The 20,589-nt window shown below is 41.8% G+C and overlaps 1 protein-coding gene across 9 annotated transcripts in view; it reads left to right on the top strand.

Annotated features, from left to right (window-relative positions):
- Nucleotides 1-20,589, top strand: part of LOC140714956 (fas-binding factor 1 homolog) — a 156,804-nt gene that overhangs the window by 105,655 nt on the left and 30,560 nt on the right. For 8 of the 9 annotated variants that reach the window (XR_012096038.1, XR_012096037.1, XM_073026650.1 and 5 more), the window contains 3 exons: nt 1,632-1,754; nt 7,257-7,442; nt 11,441-11,617. Coding sequence is in view for 7 of the 9 variants with exons in the window: in XM_073026650.1 (XP_072882751.1) it covers nt 1,632-1,754; nt 7,257-7,442; nt 11,441-11,617 (486 nt within the window). In the remaining 2 variants the exon portion in view is untranslated. The remainder of the gene's footprint in view (nt 1-1,631; nt 1,755-7,256; nt 7,443-11,440; nt 11,618-20,589) is intronic. The other variant, XM_073026655.1, reaches the window with a different exon arrangement.

The following is a 20,589-nucleotide window of genomic DNA, read 5'->3' as shown; positions in this document are numbered from 1 at the left end:
TTACAGATTACACTTTATAAATCTTACTGGAACTAGGTAATTAATAGTGATACAATATAAAAAAGAAAAGGGTGCCAAAACTTACCAGAGTTCAATCAGTTCATGCACAACCGTTGGAGCTCAATTATCGAAGCCTTCTGCCCACCATTTGATCTTCTCCGACCTCCTCGACCCACTGCCTGGGACCAACCTCGGTGGTCAACCAGAGCGCATCCAGCACATCCTTCCTTTTCAGTTCTCCTGCCAAAAATCCTGCACACTATCTCCAGGTTCCCACACATACAGATAGAATAATATCGCTTCCATTGGTTAGTTCCTCTGTTATCAATAATTATAACTCAAACATTTCAACTAAACAGAGCATTACTTCATCAGTTACATACAAAGAAGCCATTTCATTATAACACTACAGAGAAGCCATTTTATATATGCAGTTAACAGTTAACATTACAGTAAATAATCTGAGAACCTTACACTCCTGTTTGTATTCTCCAGATGGCATCCAGAGTAACTGTTAACCTGTGAACCAGGAAAGTACATGTGTGGCCATGTCACCTTACTGTGTTAACATTCTTTGGTTGTGGGAGAAGAAAAGTAATTTTTTTACACTGATCTTGAAGACGCATGTTCTCTCAAGCTGCGTACTGTTGATGCCAGGTTTTTTGGCCTGGACCAGGACATTGTGTTTTTATTTGCCAGTAAAGTGGACTGGGAATTCAGCAGGGTCAATGAGTATTTTTAAAGTGGAGGTTAATAGGTTCTTGATTAGTCAGTGTAGCAAAGGTTACGTGGAAAAGGCAGGAGGATGGGGTTGTGAGGGGATAATAAATCAGCCATGATCGAATGGCGGAGCAGACTCAATGGGCCGTGCCCTAATGCTGCTTCTACGAGGGGTGATTGATAAGTTCATGGCCTAAGGTAGAAGGAGTCAATTTTAGAAAACCTAGCACATTTATTTTTTCCTACATTTACACACTTAGTCCAGTGGTCTGGAGCATATGGATCCCTTCTTTGTAGGCGTCTTGGACCTCCAGGAGTGGTCCACAGCAGGGGTGACTGATAAGTTTGTGGCCTAAGGTAGAAGGAGATGAGTTATTAACTTCAAACTTTCTGCATTATCACTCAAAGAGTTGAACTGCACATGCATGTAACGAGAGCTGTATAACTCATCTCCATCCACTTCAAGGTTCAATGTGTTGTACGTTCAGAGATACCCTTATGCACACCACTATCACTTTTCTGTCGGCTTGAACCAGTCTGGCTATTTCCTTCTGATTTCTCAAAGTGTATTCACCTACAGAACTGCCACTCACTGGATGTTTTGTTTTTTTGCAATATTGTCTGTAAACTCTAGAGACTGTTGTGCATGAAAATCCTTGTACATCAGCAGTTTCTGAGACACTCAAACTTCCCTATCTGACACCAACAATCTCTCCATGGTCAAAGTTACTTAAATCACATTTATTCCTCATTCCGATGTTTGGCCTGAACAACAGCTGAACCATTTGACCATGTCTGCATGCTTTTAATCATTGAATTGCTGCCACATGATTGGCTGATTAGAAATTTGCAAGTGTAGCTAATAAAGTGGCCACTGACTGTACATGTCTCTGTTTTGCATTTCTCTGCAGGAGCGGTGGAGGGCATCAGCAGAGCAAAGCAAAGTGGAATCACTGCAGCGATCCCTGGAGGAAGAACGTAAACTCATGAATCAACACTTCAGTATTGAGAGGGAGGAGCTGGAGAGGGCAAAGGTAGAGACACAAGCTGCTTAGAGCAGAAAACATCTTTAACTTTATGTAACACACACAAAAAACTAGAGGAACTCAGCAGGCCAGGCAGCATCTGTGGAAAAGAGTAAACAGTTAACATTTTGGGCCAAGACACATCATCAGGTCTGGAAAGAAAGATGAGAAGTTAAAGTAAGAAGGTGTGGGGAGGGGAGGAGGAAGTACAAAGTGGCCGGTGATGGTGAAGTAGAGAGCTGGAAGTTGATTGCTGAAAGAGATATAAAGGGCTGGAAGAGGAGGAACTTGAAAGGAGAGCATAGAAGACCATGGATGAAAGGGAGGGAGGAGGAGAACCAAAGGGAGGTGATGGGCAGATAAGGAGTTAAGGTGAGAGAGGGGAACAGGAATGGGGAGTGGTGAAGGTGGGTAATTACCAGAAGTTTGAGAAATTGATGTTCATGTCATCAGGTTAGAGACTACCCAGACAGAATATTGGTGTTGCTCCTCCAACCTGAGTGTGGTCTCATCGTATCAATAGAGGAGGCCACAGATTGAAATGTCAGACTGGGAATTAGAGGTAGAATTGAATTGGGTGGCTACCGGGAGATCCCGCTTTAGGTGCTCAGTGAAGTGGTCTTCCAATTTACGTCACATCTCACCGATTTACAGGAGGCAATACCAGAAGCACCGGATACAGTAGATAACACTCAGAGACTTTCAGGTGAAGTGTCGCCTCAATTGGAAGGACTGTTTGGGACCCTGAATTTAGTGAAGTAGTTGTTACTAGTGTTTAGGTTTATGTGACTGATTGCTTGGTAAAGTGACATTACTAGTGGAATACACCTCACCTTCTGCAGATGGTTCCCACTGCCTCTTGGATTCTTAGTTGAACTGTTTGATCTGTTCTGAAGCTAGCCCACTTCATTTGACAGTATTGACACAAAGCATGGAGGATGTTGTCAGTGCAAAGACAGGACGTTGTTTCCTTGAAGCAGTTTATTTATCACTGCTAAAGAAAATGTCACACGTAGACATACCTGTAACGGCAGATTTGTGAGAATGAGGCCTTATGGTTTTTCCCTTATATTGTTCTTTCATGAATGAAACAAACTGCTGACTGAATTTTTTAATGTGAAGTCACAGAGCTGCAACTCTACAAGAGTATATTGTATTCTTACTGCTTCAATTTAGTATTCAACCTGGCGAAATTCTGGTCAAGATGGTGCCTGTGTACAATGCTCCTTCAGAAGAAATCATTTGGATGGATCATGAAACCATATATTTCACTTCTTTTATGTCTGTCATGTTTGTTTTTTGTCTTGAATCTGATTCTGGAACTGCTAGAGTAGTGGTCACCAACCTTTTTAAGCCCAAGGGCCCCTACCTCGGCCTTAGTGAAAGGCGAGATCGACCTCAGATCGATTAGTTACAGGCATGCGCACCAGGGCGGAAAAGACCGGAAGTAAAATCCCGCAACCTGGAAGTAGAAATAATATATAAACATCAGGGGTATCCACCCACTTTTGCACCGCGGACCGGTTTAATATTGACAATATTCTTGCAGACTAGCCGAGGTGGGGGGGGGGGGTGGTGTGTGTGTTAAACACGATGGGAATACAGCGATACTCAAAGAGGGTTCCTTACGTCCAGTCTAATCCGCAATTTAGTTTTCGCAGCTCTCGGCACTTAGCTTCTGTCCCGCTTGCTCACGTTTTTTCCCGCTGAAAACCATCTCTCAACAGTATTTGTGTATTTTTCATTTTTCTCGGGATCTATTGGGAAAGTCTCAAAGACTGACCAGTCGATCGCAATTGACGGGTTGGCGACCACTATGCTAGAGCCTATGGTTTGCAGTTTGGAGATCGTTTGGGTGTTTCCATGCTCTGCAGTCTCAGAGGATTCCAGGTGGCAGAGGCAGCATGTCCAAACCTTGTGGCGAGAAGACTATGGGACGCTGCGGGGCACAAGCTGATGTTCAACTCCATTTTGCTGATTAAAGCTTCCATTATTTGCCAGTTGAAGTGACACAGAAGATTGAAACGTCAAGGTAAATGCAGAAGGTGAGTCGCCAGCAACCTACCTTTTGATTGCCAGTGGAATCGCTCTGCTGCCAGAGAGGGGAAACTGCCTTTTGATCGCTAGTGAGATCACTCTGCTGCCGGAGAGGGGAGAATGCCTTTTGATCAGTGGAGGATCACCCTGCTACCAGAGAGGGGACACTGCCTTTTGATCACTCTGCTGCTGGAGAGAGGGAAACTGCCTTTTGATCGCTGGTGATCACTCTACTGCTGGAGAAGGGAGAGGCTGCTGCTGTACCCAGAGAATTTATCCATATGTGCTGCGTTTTGGATATGGATATGGACTTGAATGGACGTTTTATCTATCTTATATCTATAGATATTTATCTATCTATCTATCATTCTGTGTTTTTTGCCTGATCTTTCTTGTTTTTTTGCATGCGGGTGAGGGTGATTTGGTTGCTGTGGCTATTCCGGTTTTGTTATTTTTTTTGTACGGGGAGGAGGGATGTGGGGGTTGCTAATCGTGCTGCCGTTCTTTTCTTTCCTGGTTTTCTGACTATCTGGAAAAGAAGAATTTCATAGTGTATATTTTGATAATAAATGAACCTTTGAATTATCAGAGCTAACACGAGGAAATCTGCAGATGCTGGAAATTCAAACAACACACACAAAATGCTTGTGAAACACAGCATTCCACCAGCATTTTGTGTGTGTTCTTTGAATTATCATTTCAGATTCATCCTATCAGCAGGAGGTTTGATCTAATGCTTTCATGGCATTTAGTGTCAGTGGTGAAGACCTAGAGGGACATTCTGATTCTGCTGTAGATCCTTATGCTGTCATCTGTAGGTCTACCAGACCTGTATCTGTGATGGAAGAAGTATATGATTCCTTGCCTCATCAGTGAGACAGTTCTTCTAATCTAAGCATAAAATCTTGGTTTAGTATGGCAACAGCTCTGCTCATGACTGCAAGAAACTGCAGAGAATTGTGGACACAGCTCAGCACATCACAGAAACCAGTCTCCCGTCAATGTACTTGGTCTGCAATTCTTGCTGTATCTGCAAGGCAGTCAGCACAAATCAAAAGCTTCACCCACCCCAAACATTTTCTCCTTCCCTCTCCTTGCCTGAAAGTACATACCACCAGGCTTAAGGACAGCTTCTGTGCCAGTGTTATTAAGACTATGGAACTGTCTCTACGACAATAAGATGGACTCTTGATCTCACAATCTAACTTGGTTGCAATCTATCTTGCTTCTTTCTGTTTATCTGCACTGCAGTTTCTCTGCAGCTTTTCTGCATTATTCTGCATCTGCTTTTGATTTACCGTGTACTACCTTAATGCACTACAGGCAGTCCCCGGGTTACGTACGAGTTTTGTTCCTGAGTCCATCTTTAAGTCGGATTTGTACTTAAGTCGGAACAAGTACATCCGGTATTATTTAGCGTCAGTCAAACGTTTGTCTTAGTATATATTTTAACTTTCTATGCATATAAAACACCTAAGAAACATATGTATTCCAATAATTAAACCACTGCATTGCTTAGTAATAATTGTAGCTTTCATTGGGGCAGGGCCTTTCACATGTTCCATTAAAATTGTTCCAATCGTTGACCGACTGTAGCTTAACGCTTTTCTAATGACCGATGGCGTTTCACCTCTTTCCAAACGCTTTATTATTTCCACTTTATTTTCATTTGCAATCGCTTCCCGTCAATGGAACAGAAACGCTGTGGGTGGTGGGTCCCGAGCTCTGCCGGCTCCGGAGGTCCTAAGGACCACCGCACTGAATTTACTGGGTCCTAAGAACCACCGCATTGAGACAGGCTAAATGGGACAAGTGGGGGCTGTGCTGGGTTTGGGTATTTGATCCTCCACAATATTCTGCGTGGGAATTTAAACTGGAGGTGGCAGTGTTTTTTTTTACGAGGTCGAATTGTGAGCTCAACATCAACCTGGCACAGATGGTATGGGAGTCACTGGATCGACATCAAACCCGGCACGGAAGCGGTCTGTCACTAAATCGAACTCAGGAATCTCCGTTCTCCAGGCCGGCGCTGATCTCACTGCACCATGAGCCGACCGGAATGGAGGGGGGCGGGGTCAGGGTGAATCTTACTAAGAAAAATTTAAGCCAAATACAAAGTTAAATACTCAACACAGTGTCAACAGCAATGACTTAAAATGGCAGACGGCGTCGCGATCTGACTTAAAATGGCGGACAGCGTTCTCCTTCCTCAGTTCATAAGTACGAGTTGTCCATAAGTCAGACGTTCGTAACTCGGGGACTAACTGTATGTAATGAATATATCTGTAAGAACAGCATGCAAGAGAAGCTTTTCACTGTACCTCAGTATATGTAACAATTATCAACCAATCCAGTCTAGATGTAGAGAAGAATTAGTTTCTAGGGTTGCATCTGAACCTAGGTACCTAGTTGATACTGGTTGGTTTGACCAGAATTTTTAAATTGTGTTGTGTTGTACTGGATTAACACAACTGAATGACTGGTCAGGATATTTCACAAAGCAGTTAGATGCCAATCCCACTACTGTTGGTCTTATAGTCACAGAAAAGCCAAACCACGTAAAGGTTGCAGATTTCTTTTCCCTGACAGACATCTCGTGAACCAACTGGGATTGTACAGCAATCTGGTAGTTTCACGATTGTTATCACTGATACTATTTTTTATTCTTAACTAATTAAATTTAAATTTGGATTTGAATTAATATTTCTGGATCATTGTTTTAGGCTGCCAAATTATTCTCACAGTAATTTAGCTACAATGCTCTTGTTTGCATAAGATACCTTACTATCTGCTCTACTGAGTGTTTCCAGCTTTCACTCCTCTTCTCACCTTTCCCATCCAGGAGAAGATACAAAAGCCTGAAAGCACATACCAGCAGGCTCAAGGACCGCTTCCACCTTACTGTTATCAGACTCTTTAATGGACCTCTTGTACAATAGGATGGACTCTTGGCCTCACAATCTACCTCTTTATGATCTTGCACCTTATCGTTTACCTGCACTATGCTCTTTTGGTAGCTTTTACACTTCAGTGTGTATTGTTATTGTTTTCCTTATTCTAGTTTAATGTACTGTGTAATGATTTGATTGTATAAACTATGCAAGATAAGCTTTTCACTCATCTTTGTAATGTGACAATAATAAACCAATACCAATACTCTGCAGTTATTTCAGATTTTCAGCATCTGCAGATTTTAAAATAATTTCATTTGCTCTTAGGTCACCTAAACCGGTGGTCCCCAATCAGTGGGCGACAAAGCATGTGCTACCGGGCCGCGGCCCAGTGGTTTTGGACCGCTGACCTAAACAGTAGGTGAAATGCTGGGCTGGTTTAAGATGGTTTCAGTGGAAAAACATGGAAGTCTTCTTGCAGCTCACTAGATGTTTCCAAGGGATTGTCTGCAGCTCTGATTGTGAGACAGTGGGTGGGAAAGGGGGCTTACTCCATGTTATAATGCATGCTTCAATCTGTCAGAGTGCCTTGCTGGAGGAGCAGCAGTCAATGATGCAGCGCTGTGCCGAGGAACGTCGAAGACTGGCTGGTGAATGGGCAGAGTTTCACACACAACAGAAACTGAACAGTGGGCGGATAGAACGAGATACCAATCGTTCCTTACAGCTCAATGCACAGCAAGAAGGAGCAATCTTCAGCCTGGCAAAAGTAAGTGAGCAGCACTTTTCTCTAATAAAGTGGTAAGCTCTCTGTTCAGTCCTAGGATGCAGGAATGTTTGTACGTAGGTATGTTTTTCTATCAATGTGGATATTAATACAGAAACTGGAGATTTGGACCTAGGTATGTATAAATACAGGGATTTAATGTACTTTATAGGCAGTTTAGGCTTTACTTTGTTTGGTACTGTACCATGGAAACGAATTTAGCCTATTCAGAATGATCAGCTTGGGTGAGGTATGTGTGCAGACATTCAGCAGGAAGTATTAAAGGCATTTGATCTTCCTGTGAACTTTTGGCCATCCAAGACTGTAGTGGAGATGAATATCACCAGGTCACTCTACCTGAACAATCGCTTAATCTATCTAAGTCCCGTACTGAGATACGATAATACAATGACAGAGTTATGAACCAAGAGCTACAGTTCAGATCAGTGATCCAGAACATCAGTGCAAATCTCATCATGGTAATTGGAAATGCAAATTCAAGTAACTAAAGAAAGCTGATTCAGTAATTGTAACCATGAAACCGCTGGATGGTTGAAAACTGTATCTGGTTCACTAATATTCTTTGTGGAAAGAAATTTTCTGGCTTTATACTTTCTACATTCCATGGTTTGAGATTCACCAAGCTGATTGACTCATACCTATCTCCTCAGTTCAGGTCAATTAAGGATGGACAACAATTGTTGCCCTTGTCAAAGGTGTCCACATCTAGTGAATAAACAGTTCACTGAATTGCTCAAGACCCAGGCCACTAGGTGGAGAGATATTGTGGTATCTAAAGTAATCAAGAACTGTTGATGGCTTCAAGTCTGAGCTGGCTTTGATTTATCCAGGACTTCCATGTATTATCAGAGGAGTTGATTTCTTGGATATCAGTTACTTCAGTGGTTAGCCTCATTTAGGCCCAAGCATTTGTTGTAGGGTCATGACAAGTTTATTTGCTTCAAAATTAAGACCAGCTGCTTTCCTGCATCACCACCATCAAAAAGTTCCTTTAATATGCTAGTACTGGAAAAAGAAAGTTAATTAGACAACTAAATACTTAGTTCATATAATTTGGTAACATAGAAAGCATATTTTTTGTTATTTTAATTTCTGGTGACTTATTTACAGAATTGCCATTCTTCGTATACTGTTGAAAATTAGGTAATGAATTTGTGTGAACTTTATCTAGTTTTTGCTGTTAGCTTAAACTACACAGAATGGAGGATATAAGCCAGAGATACTCATTAATGTATCAACCTATACACAAAACAAATAATATTACAAAATATTGAATAGCAACGCCATAAAAATGAGTAAAGTCAGACTCTACGCTTCCAGTGGTTACAGGGGAAGGTGCCACCAACTTCCTGCTCCTCCCTGTTTCATTATTCCATTCATTTCCGCCTAGTCTATGATTACTAGAGATACAATACCTGTGCTTTTACCTCCTGCACCACCTAGTTCTGTCCAGATGAAACAGTTGTCTCCACTGCTTACTTTGCTGAAGACACCAAATAAAGCTTGGAGGACCATTTTGCAAAATGCCTTTTTTAAGTAATTCAGAGCTTCCAGTTTAATTTTGCTCTTCACTCCCATTTTGTTCTCTGTCTCTTTGATCTTCCATGTTTTTCCATTTAAACTCAATGTAACTAAGAAATAGCACAATCTTCAGACTAGGTGTGCTGTATTCAGCTTTGAGTTTACTAATATGAAATAGTGAATAGCTATTCCCTTGCATATCTCCTGTATTGTTTCTTTATTTGTCGCCACTCACTTTGCCTTTATCATTGTCCCCTCTGACAGTTACTCTCTCCTTTGGTTCTGTAACAGACCTTCATTATTGTTAATTCCTCACCACACCCCCCCCCCCCCCCCCACCTTTCCAAACTTCTCTGCACCTTAAAATCACGTTAACCAATCACGGCTTTGATGATGGGTTTGTTGACCTGAAACGTTATCTTCATTTCTTTCCTCGCAAGATGTTGTCTGATCTGGTAAATATTTCTCTATCACAATTGGCCAAATTTCTCATTTTAACATTTCATTGAAGCTGCTCCACCTCCTAAAGATAATGAATGCAAAGAGGCATAGCAAGTAAAGACATTCAAATAGATATTTCTCATTGAATATTTTGATTGGTTTGACCATTTGTATATTTTAAATACAAAAATCTTATTGTTTTATTAGGATTTTGTCTTTAGCTAGCAGCTTCATAGTTAAGTACTAGTTACTTTAAGAATGTTTCAAGGTTGTTTCAAAAGTCAGTATCTGTTGTTTAGACCATAAGTCCATAAGATATAGGAGCAGAATTAAGTCATTTGGCCCATCAACTCTGCTCCACTATTTGATCATGGCTGATTACCCTTCAACAATCAGTCTTCCAAACCAGCATGGACAGCTTCACTCTACAACACTGAAATGATCACTGAACATTACCTGTGAATTCACTTTCAAGGACTCTACAACTCATGTTCTCAGATTGATTTATCTATCTATCTATCTAATTTATTTATATTGCTTGTTTCTTTTGTATTCGTACAATCTGTCAGTCTGTGTGTGTAGATTTTCATTGATTCTATTGAACTTTATTTCCCCTCTCAATTCCATTCTCCTGCCTTTTTCCCACAATCTTTGATGCCCTTACTAATCAAGAACCTATTAGACTCTGCTTTAAATATGACGGCCTCCACAAATGTCTGTGGCAATGAGTTCCGCAGGTTCACCATCCCCAGGCTAAAGAAATTTCTCCTCATCTCTTCTAAAGGGATGTACTTCTGTTCTGAGGCTGTGCCCTTTAGTTCTAGACTCTCCCACTATTGGAAACATCTTCTGCAGGGTCACTCTATCTAGTCCTTTCAATATTCGCTAGGTTTCAATGAGATCCTAACTCATTCTCCTAAACAGCCAGACAGACAGACATACTTTATTGATCCTGAGGGAAATTGGGTTTCGTTACAGTCGCACCAACCAAGAATAGTGTAGAAATATAGCAATATAAAACCAGAAATAATTAAATAATAATAAGTAAATTATGCCAAGTGGAAATAAGTCCAGGACCAGCCTATTGGCTCAGAGTGTCTGACACTCCAAGGGAGGAGTTGTAAACTTCATTGAGTACAGGCCCAGAGACTTCAGGTGAACTTCATATGTTGCCCTTTCATCGTGGGATCATTCTCATAAACCTCCTCCAGACTCTCGAATGCAAGCATGTCCTTTCTTAGATGTAGGGCCCAAACTGCTTACAATACTCCAAATATGGTCTGATCAATGCCTTGTAATGCCTCAGCATTACATCCTTATTTTATATTCTAGACCTTTAGAAATGAATGTTAACATTGCATTTCCCTTCCTTACTACCAACTCAACCTTCAAGTTAACCTTTAAGGAATCCTGTACCTTTGCACCTCTGATTTCTGAACTTGCTTCCCATACTCCTTTATTCCTTCTATCAAATTGCATGACCATACACTTCCCTACGTTGTATTCCATCTGTCACTTCTTTACCCATACTCCTAATCTGTCTAAGTTCTTCTGTAGACTTCCCACCTCCTCAATACTACTTACTCCCCCCTCTATTTTTGTATCATCCACAAAATTGATCACAGAGCCAACAATTCCATCATTCAAATCATTACCATATAATGTGAAAAGTAGTGCATCCAACACTGACCCCTGTGGCAACCACCAGCACCCAACTTGAAAAGTCCCATCTTTGCCTTCTGCCAATCAGCCAATCTTTCTTATAGTACCGTAGGCTCTTAACTGGTTTAACAGCCTCATGTGTGGCATTTTGTCAAGAGTCTTCTGAAAATCCAACTAAACAACATCCACTGATTCTCCTTTGTCTATCCTCCCCTTTATTTCCCCAAAGAATTCCAATAGATTTGTTGAACAAGATTTTCCCTTAATAATATCAGCACTTCAATCTATTTTATCATCTACCTCTAAGTACCCCGAAACCTCATCCTTAATATTTGTAACTGACCTTGTCCCTGTAGGAACATGCTGAATTGAAGTTAAAAGCCATTCAAATGAAATCAAAGGAGGAAAAGCTAGCTGAGGAACGAGAGCTGCTGAATCAAGAGCGTCATGAACTACAGCTGGAAAAGGAGAAGATTAACGCTATGGCAATTCGCATCAAGCAGAGGGCTGAAGAGGTGGACAACATGAGTAAGGTGTGCAAATCCTAGTTTTATTAAATTCATTTCAAAACTCAAATTACTACCAAGAACAAAGTTTACAATATAGTTTAGGAATTAAATTCAATTTATTTCTTGAGAAACAGAAGGAGCAGGGATAACTTTAATACCATTTTAAAGAGACAAATTTTGAATCTGTAGGTCTGCCACTGAAGTAATCCTCAGTCTTTGACCAAATGAGACATAATAGGATAGAAAAGAAAGGCAGTTAACAGCCTATCTTTTGATCTGATATGTGTGCATTGAAATTAGACATTAGGCATTTTGTAGTGGTTAGCACAATGCTATTTCAGCTTGGGGCGTCAGTTCGAAGTTCAATCCTGGCATCCTCAGGAGTTTGTACGTCCTCTCCTTGGGGTCTGTAGGTTTCCTCCAGGTGCTTTGGTTTCCTCGCATGGTCTAAAGACGTACTGGTTATTAGGTTAATTGGTCATTGTAAATTATCCCGTGATTATGCTAGGGTTGAATTGGTGGGATGCTAGCAGACTGGCTTAAAGGACTGGAAGGGCCTGTTCTGTGTTATATCTCTGAATAAAAATAGTTACCATAGATGTCGGATTATAAGCCGCTACTTTTTTCCCACATTTTGAACAGCTTTGAACTCTGCGGCCTTTAATACGGTGCGGCTAATGCATGATTTTTTTCATGCCGCCAAAAACATTTTGCCTCGTAACAGTAGACCAATAAAATTGATGAGTAGTTCACAGAGGTCCAATGAAATTGTACGATAAATCAAGCGCACTTTCACAATTAAATTATTGTAAATCAGTCATTTGTACTCACCCTCATCAACATGGAAAACACTCGAAGAAAAGCATTGTGCTGCCTTTATGGCAGTTATTTAGTTTATAATATTTTCGCTTAGTAATTCATTTTCTAGTTAAAGTTAGAAGTGTTTTAACTATATTTGTTTTCTGTACTACATCGCGGGATGCTATGACGTCACACCCGGTTTCGCCGCGTCTTGTGGGAAAAATGCCAGTTTGCGATAAACGGGAAGGAGGGGGGGCGAGCGGCATTACGCGAGCGGCATTGGATCTGAGCGAACGCTGCTTTTAAGTTAAAGGCGATCAATAACTTTTCCTGGTAGGCTGCAGTATATATATTTTTTACCAGTCGTTAGGAGATATTGGAATGTTGTTCAGTAAAAAAGTATACGCAACGTATATTTAAAAGTAGCCGCGTTACAGGCACGGTTCGAAAAAAAGCATTTGCAATATGTATTTGTTTATGTTACCATATGGATTTAATTAAAAGTTAAAAAATCCTCACGTGTAATATCTTTCTGTGTAAATATCTCATATTACAACGTGGGACACCTGCGGCCGAAAATCCGGTGCGGCCTAAAATCCGGTGCGGCCTGTACAAGTAAAAAATCGATTTTCTTTCTAAAATTAGAGCCAGCGGCTTTTAATCAGGTGCGCTCTGTAGTCCGGAATCTACGGTAAATGGATGCTGCATATTATGCTAATGCCATATTGGAAATCACAAAAAAATCTTGAAATTGGAACACCCTTGCTTTAAGAAGTAATTGCTTTAGTTATTTAATGCAGACATTGGAACAAAAGTTTATGATGTTTGTAAACAACTCACAATAAAATGATTATGTCATGCCTAGAAAATTTGATATTTTGTTTAAAATGTTGTATTTTCCATCTTCTATATGTAAGACACAGGCTGGTATGTTATGATTCCTTTCCAGAGTGTTACATGGCATCTGATGTGTTTTACAGATGAAAGCTACTTTGCCTAATGGGCAACTACTGCGCAAGTCAACCTTTTAAAGAAATTTCTGCCTTGAAACTAAGGGATAATTCACTGGGAGGGGATGGGGTGGTGGGAAGAAAATCATGGAAGATGGATAAGTGAAGAGCACATGAGTGCCTGAGCAGTTAATTCTGACTGTGGAGCAGGCAAAGTGGTGCCTTGTAATCTTGGGTGACCCCAAGCCAAACAATCAATGGTAGGTACTAGGTCTACAGGTGGAGAGATCTGTAAACTACACTTAGTTCACAGGAGCCTCAGTCTTTACAAAGGCCTGCAAGCGCCAGTCTTTTTTTAACCTAATAAAAAGCTTCATGGGAATAGAACAACATAGAACAATACAGCACAGTACAGGCCCTTTGGCCCACAATTTTGTGCCCACAATATTTCTGAAAGTAAGGACCATCACCAAGGGAAGAACACTTAATCCAAATTATTTTATTTTCATTGTGACATGCTCAGAATCAGGTGTAATATCACTGGCCTATGTCCAGAAGTACGTTGTTTTGCGTCAGCATTGCAATGTATAATATTAAAAATATTAATATAATTATTAAAAATAAATAGAATAAGAAGTATACATAAAAATCAATTAAATAAGTAGTGCCAAAAAGGGAAAAAAAGAAGTGAGTTTTCTGCCATTCAGCAATTTGATGGCAGAGGGGAAGAAACTGTTCCTGAAATGTTTGGTATGTATCTTCAGGCCACTTTCTTGATGATAGCAATGAGAAGAGGGTATGTCCTGGATGATGGGGTACTATAATAATAGATGCAGTCTTCTTGTAGGATCACTTTTTGAAGGTGTCCTGGATGCTGAAAGGCTAGTTCCCTTGATGGAACTGGGTGAGTTTACAACTTTCTGCAGCTTTTCTGATCCTGTGTAGTGGCCCTTTCATACCAGATTGTGATGCAATTTCTACACATTACAGTTGTAGAAAATAGTGAGTCTTTAGTAATATATCAAGTCTGCTGAAGTTCCTAATGAAACATAATCGCTGTCGTGCCTTCTTTGTAATTGTATCAATATGTTGGGCTTCAGAAATATTGACATCCAGGGACTTGACACTGCTCATCTTTTCCACTACTGATCCCTCAGTGAGGAATTGAATGGCTTCATTTCTTACATCCTTCACATGCATGAGGAGTAAAAATCTTTAAATTACATCTCTGTCTAAATGTACAATGTGCAATCATAGTAATTTATAATAAATAGAACAGTCAATGTAACATAGAAATACTCAAATCAGCTTGAGTTAATGAGTATGATGGCCTAGTGAGCCTGTTGGTCCTGGCTTTTATGCTGTGGTACCCTTTCCTGGATGGTAACAGCTGGAATAGATTGTGGTTGGGGTGACTCGGGTCCCCAATGATCCTTTGGGCCCTATTTTCACACCTATCTTTGTAAATGTCTTGAACCATCGGAAGTTCACAACTACAGATGTGCTGGGCTGTCCACACCACTCTCTGCAGAATCCTGCGATTAAGGGAGGTACAGTTTCCATACCAGGCAGTGATGCAGCCAGTCAGGATGCTCTCAATTGTGCCACTGTAGAAAAGTCTTAGGATTTGGGGGTTAAACACACATTCAAGAGGTTGCCAATGCCTATTATCAGCAAGGTGGAGATGTTATTTCCAACCTACACTGACTGTGGTCTCCCGGTGAAGAAGTCAAGGATGCATTTGCAGAGTGAGAACAGAGGCTTAAGTTTTGGAGCTTGTTGATTAGAACTGAGGATATGATTGTGTTGAATTCTAAGCTGTAATCAATTAACAACATCTTAATGTAGGTGTTGCTATTGTCCAGGTGATCCAAAGCTGAGTGAAGGAAGTAATGGTTTGCTAACCCTGCCAGAGCTTAGGTGCATCTAATTCTGTCAGAATTGTTTTTTCATTCTAAAATAGCCTTCTGTAGATTGTACCTGGACGCCTTGTATAATCCTGGATCACCAGTCTTGAATACCACAGATCTAGCCTTCAGCAGACTATGAATCTCCTGGTTTTTCCACGACTTTTGACTTGGGTACATCTGGTATATTCTTGAAGGCACATACTCATCCACACAGTCTTGATGAAGTCGGTGACAACATGGCGTATTCATCTGAAATGAATTCCTAAATATTGTCCAGTCAGTCCTATTAGTGCTCCTCTAACTCCCTTCATCATACCTTCTTGGACCACACCACTGGTGTTGTGGTCTTTAGTCTCTGTGTATATGCTGGAGTAGAAGTACAGCCAGGTGTTTAGACTTTCACCTAGAAAGTTCATAGACTTCTTCAAGCTGGCCTGGTTGAAATCCCCTGCAACTATACAGAAGGCATCAGGGTTCTGTTTTGGTTCTGCTGATCATGGTGCTCACGCTGATGTTGGCCTGAGGTGGAACAAACATCAGTACTTCAATGTTGGCTGAAAACTTCCTCAGCAGATAAAATGGATGACATTTGACTGTTAGATGTTCCAGGTTGGAAGAGCAGGGTTAAGACAGAACCACCATGTCTGTGCACCATGAATTAATCATAAATCATACTCCACCTCCTCAATCTTTAAAAGCTCAATCTCATGAGCTGCCCTATCTTTGCTGCATTTGAAGTGATGGTGATGAGCCATTTTTCCGTAGAGCAAAGTACACAGCAGTCTCTGATATCCCTCTGATACTTCAATCTTGCTCAGAAATCTTCAGTTTTATTTTTCAGAGATAGTACATTCATGAGCAGGATCGTTGGGAGTGGGGGTCTAAAGCCTCTGTGTTTCAATCATACTTGTAGACTGGCTTGTCTTCCACACTTCCATTTCCTTAAAGGGGAATTGAACTCATGAACCAAGTCTGCAGTCTGGGTTCTGCTGATCTTGAATATTGATAGATTTTTTAATTGCCTTAAAATAATGTTGCTTACCAAGGTAGCCATGGCTGTGAATATGGTTGTCAGCTGTAGTAGCCCTATTTGATGATTCCCATTGGAGATGCATGCAAGAAGTTACCAATTATTGATGCCATCTTGTTCTTATTCTATTCTGAGCTGTTTACAAACCACGTGATTTTTTTTGATCCAATTTCTGTCATTAATTAATTAAAACAGATATTGATATGTCATGATAAGGAAATATGACGGGCAAAAATGAAGCCTTTGTTAAGGTGAATGATGCCTGGGTCCAATTTCCCAACACTTCAACACAGGCAAATCTTGTTACTGTTATGCTAGTGGTTGTATACAAATTTAGCAACCTGGAATCAACTATCAAATAAGTTATGCCTAGCTGACAAGGGAAAAAACAGCCAAGGAATCAGCAACCATTTTCCCCATTTATTCAAGGGTTTGTGGAATAATATAAATGAAAATTTATACACCAGATTTATTATTGAAACCCCCTGGTTTCCTTGGCTACATAAGTCTAGGGAAGAAACCCTCCAGCCCTGCCAAACTCGTGAGATTGAGGTACAAACTCCTGTTTGTGTGGATGCTATGTAACTTGCTACCCTGTTACAAATTAGTGCTACCAAATAACAGACAGTACACTGCATACGATTAAAAGATTATATTCATGAATCTTAATTCGACTAAAGGGCTAGTAAAGGAAAGAACAAAAAAAAGTAAAGGGCCCATTTTAATTAAACAGTCAAATGTGCACAAATTGGAGCTCAAAGTTTCTCCATAGTCACCGATCCTCAACTGATCTCGCCCCTGGCTTTGTCGAATCATGGTCCCACTCTGGGTGGAATCCTACGACCTCTTCTGTCCTGCGTCTTCCCTCTTCATCTCCTTCGAACAAAAGCCCCAAGCCCAACCTTAGTGTCCCTCACCAGAGAAACCTCCCCTTAACCCCACCATCCTAACTGGATGGCAGACATTTCTCCTCATCTCTTATCTTCAACAATAACCCAAACAAGCTGAAAACAGAACAGACTACTCTTACAGAACTGCCAAAATTAAATACATACAGCTTAACAGTAAAAATATGAACCAGGGCATTACACTCTTCCCCACCCCCCCCACCAAAATAGTCATGTCCTCATGACTTTGAAATAATTTGTCTTCTCGTATTAATAACACCGCTTTCAAAAGAAATTCGTGATGTCAGCACCTCCAATCCATTTGTAAAGGGTAGTGACATATCTCAGTAGGGGGATAGTCGTAGCACTTTGTTCCCCTGGTGCTACGTAGGCTATTAGGCTATCTGGGGGGGTCCTCCTAATTCTTGGAAACCTCCTTATCCCATCGTCTATTCTTCAGTTTCAGACATTCCTTGTCTACTTCTGGTCTATAGGGCGAGGTCTCCCCCAAATCCTTTTGCCAATTGGCTGAGCTCAGCTTCATCCCCAGTTACTTTAGAGTCCAGCCTCCCCTTCATGGTCCAGCTGCAAGCCTGCCTGAGCACTGCTAATTCCCCCCCACCCCCATTTCACCTGCCTCAGCATGAGAAAGGTTGGGAATCTCTTCCTCAGTTATTGGGGAGTTAAAGGCAGCATATACCACACCCCTATTTCCTCATCTTCCAAGTCCGTATCCCATTCAGGGGTGGGTGCCAGTTTAATCCTTCCTGCTGCTGGTTTTTCAGTCTTCCCACATTGCCGCAGAGTTCTTTTACTAGGTGTAAGGCCCAGGTCAGACTCTGGGTCAAAACATGCCTTTTGTCCCAGAGGTAGAAGGTGGTTCTGATGGGGAATTTTGACAGGCCCATTCATATTACCTAGAAAACTGATATGTTTGGCACCTGACTCTCCACTACATAGGGCATAGCCGCCCAGTGGACAGCCGACTTACGCTTCCCAGGTAGTCCCAAATTCTTTATGAGGACTTGGTCTCCAGGCCTGAGTTCGGAGAACCAAACCTTTTGATCATACTTCCTCTTATTTCCTTGATTCTGCTTGGCAGCCGCAACCTCAGCTAATTCATAAGCCATTTTCAGCGCCCTTCTCATATCAGACACGTACTTCAGATAAGTCTTTGGTCGTAGATCTTGTTTGCCAGTCCCAAAACAGAGGTCGACAGGCAACCAACCTCGCCTTGCGTCCAAACAACAGATAATATGGCGAGTACCCAGTAGCTTCATTTTGTGTATATATGTAGCAGTGGACCAGATGTCCAATATGTTGACTCCTCCACTTATTCCTTTTGCTGATCTCCAAGGTTCCGAGCATGTCTAGCAAGGTCCAATTTAACCTCTTGGGCTGGGGATCACCTTGCGGGTGATAAGGCATAGTCCTCGACTTCTCGACTCCAAGCATGCTTAGTAACTCATGTATGAGCCTACTTGCAAAATCTTGTCCCTGATCACTATGTATCCAGCTGGGGAGCCGATAATAAATGAAATACTTCTCTCATAACACTTTGGCCACTGTGGACACCCTCCAGTCCTTGGAAGGGAAGGCTTGTGCATATCTGGTGTAGTGATCTGTAATGACCAAGATATTCACCATGTCGTTGACATGTGGCTCTATTGACAGGAAATCCATGCCCACTAGGTCAAGTGGCTCCATACTCCGCAAGTGGGATAATGGGCAGTATCTTCTTCCGTATACATCAACTGCACAACTTGCAGTACTCTTCGATCTGTGGCATCATCTGGGATCTCTGAGCAGTCCATAAATCTTGTCAACCCCCAAATGGCCACAATCATCATGAAGTGACTTCAACACAATCCTCCGATACTTCTTAGGCAGAACCAGCTGAGAACACTGAGGCCGGTCCAGAGGCGACATGATCTGGTTCCTCAACTCCAATCTGGGCCATTTCCTCAGTAATCAAGACACCACAGCGTGTTTTGTCCTGTCCACTTGGGCCATGTCTCATTTTTTGACCACTGACCAAACAGTGCCGATGCCCAGGTTACCTCGCTAAGCAACTGCCATTTCCCAAGGACTCAATTTCGGCAACTGGTTTGTCTTCAGAGCAGTCAGGTTGCAGTAAGCTTGTGGAATGGCACCATCAGAAGCTCCCAATTGATCTACCGCTCGATCCTGTCCTTGCCTTCCCTCTGCCTTCACCGTGATGGAAAACTGACACATGGTTTTCACTCCTGGGGCAGGAACACTCTCCGTCCCCTTGCAGCCTGTCATGTGATGTCAGGACAATGCATCGGCATTAATGTTCCTACTTCCCAGCTGATAATTCAGGCTGAAATCATAGGCAGACAGCGCTGACAACCACCAATGGCCTGCAGCGTTCAATTTTGCCAAGGTCAAGATATAAGTTAGGAGATTGTTGTCCGTCTTCACCTCAAACTTGGCACCATAGAAGAAATCACTTATTTTATCCACCACAGCTCATTTCAATATCAGGAATTCCAACTTGTGTGTGGGATAGTTTTTCTCAGAGGGTGACAGACACTGGCTGACAACTGCAACAGGTCTCAACTCTGTGCTCTGATCTTGAGAAAGGCCATCCTCTAAGCCCTCTCTGCTGGCATCCGTCTGCAGTACATACAGCAATCGGGGGTCTGCAAAAGCCAGCAGAGTCACTTTTGTCAGCAGCTCCTTCAGTGACTAAAAGGCCTCTTCGCATTTCACATTCCATCTTGCTCCAAAAGGCTCTGAAGGGTTAAGATGACCTTTCCTCTCCTCTCCTTTTGTTCTCCTCCCTTTCTTCCCCAAGGGAGGGTAACCGCACAGAAGCTAATTTAAAGGGTGACTCACTTTCATGTAGCCCTACACAAACCTCCAATATTACCCACAGAACCCAAGGAACAAGCACAAAGCGCTCACAGTCTTGGGCCTTGACGATGTGGTCACCGCCTCTATCTTAGACAGATACTCAGCTATCTATCCCATGAGACTGTACCCAACATAGTTGACAGACATCTTGCAGAACTGGCATTTGTCCACGGAAAGCTTTCAGCTTTCAGGCAGCCCAGCACCTTCAGTAGCCTTGCTTCATGTTCCTCCAAGGTGGAACCTAAAACTGTGAGATCATCCAGATACACCAATACCTCAAGTAAGTTCATATCCCTCACCATTTTCTCCATGACTGCTGGAAAGTCACAGGGGCTTCCTATGTGCCCTGGGGTATCCTTTCGAACTGGAAGAATCCCAGTGGACATATAAGTGCTGTCTTCTTTTTGTCAGCCTCACTCATAGGGATCTGGTAATACGCACTCCTCAAGTTCAGTACACTGAACCACTTCGCACCATTCAGACAGGCTAGCATGTCTTTGATCCTCGGATCCGTATACTGGTCAGGGACAGTACGCCT

Source organism: Hemitrygon akajei, chromosome 22 (genome assembly GCF_048418815.1).
Source record: "Hemitrygon akajei chromosome 22, sHemAka1.3, whole genome shotgun sequence".
In the NCBI taxonomy this organism is placed as follows: Eukaryota; Metazoa; Chordata; class Chondrichthyes; order Myliobatiformes; family Dasyatidae; genus Hemitrygon; species Hemitrygon akajei.
Note: the sequence above shows the minus strand (reverse complement) of the source record. Positions and strands in the feature narration are given on the sequence as shown.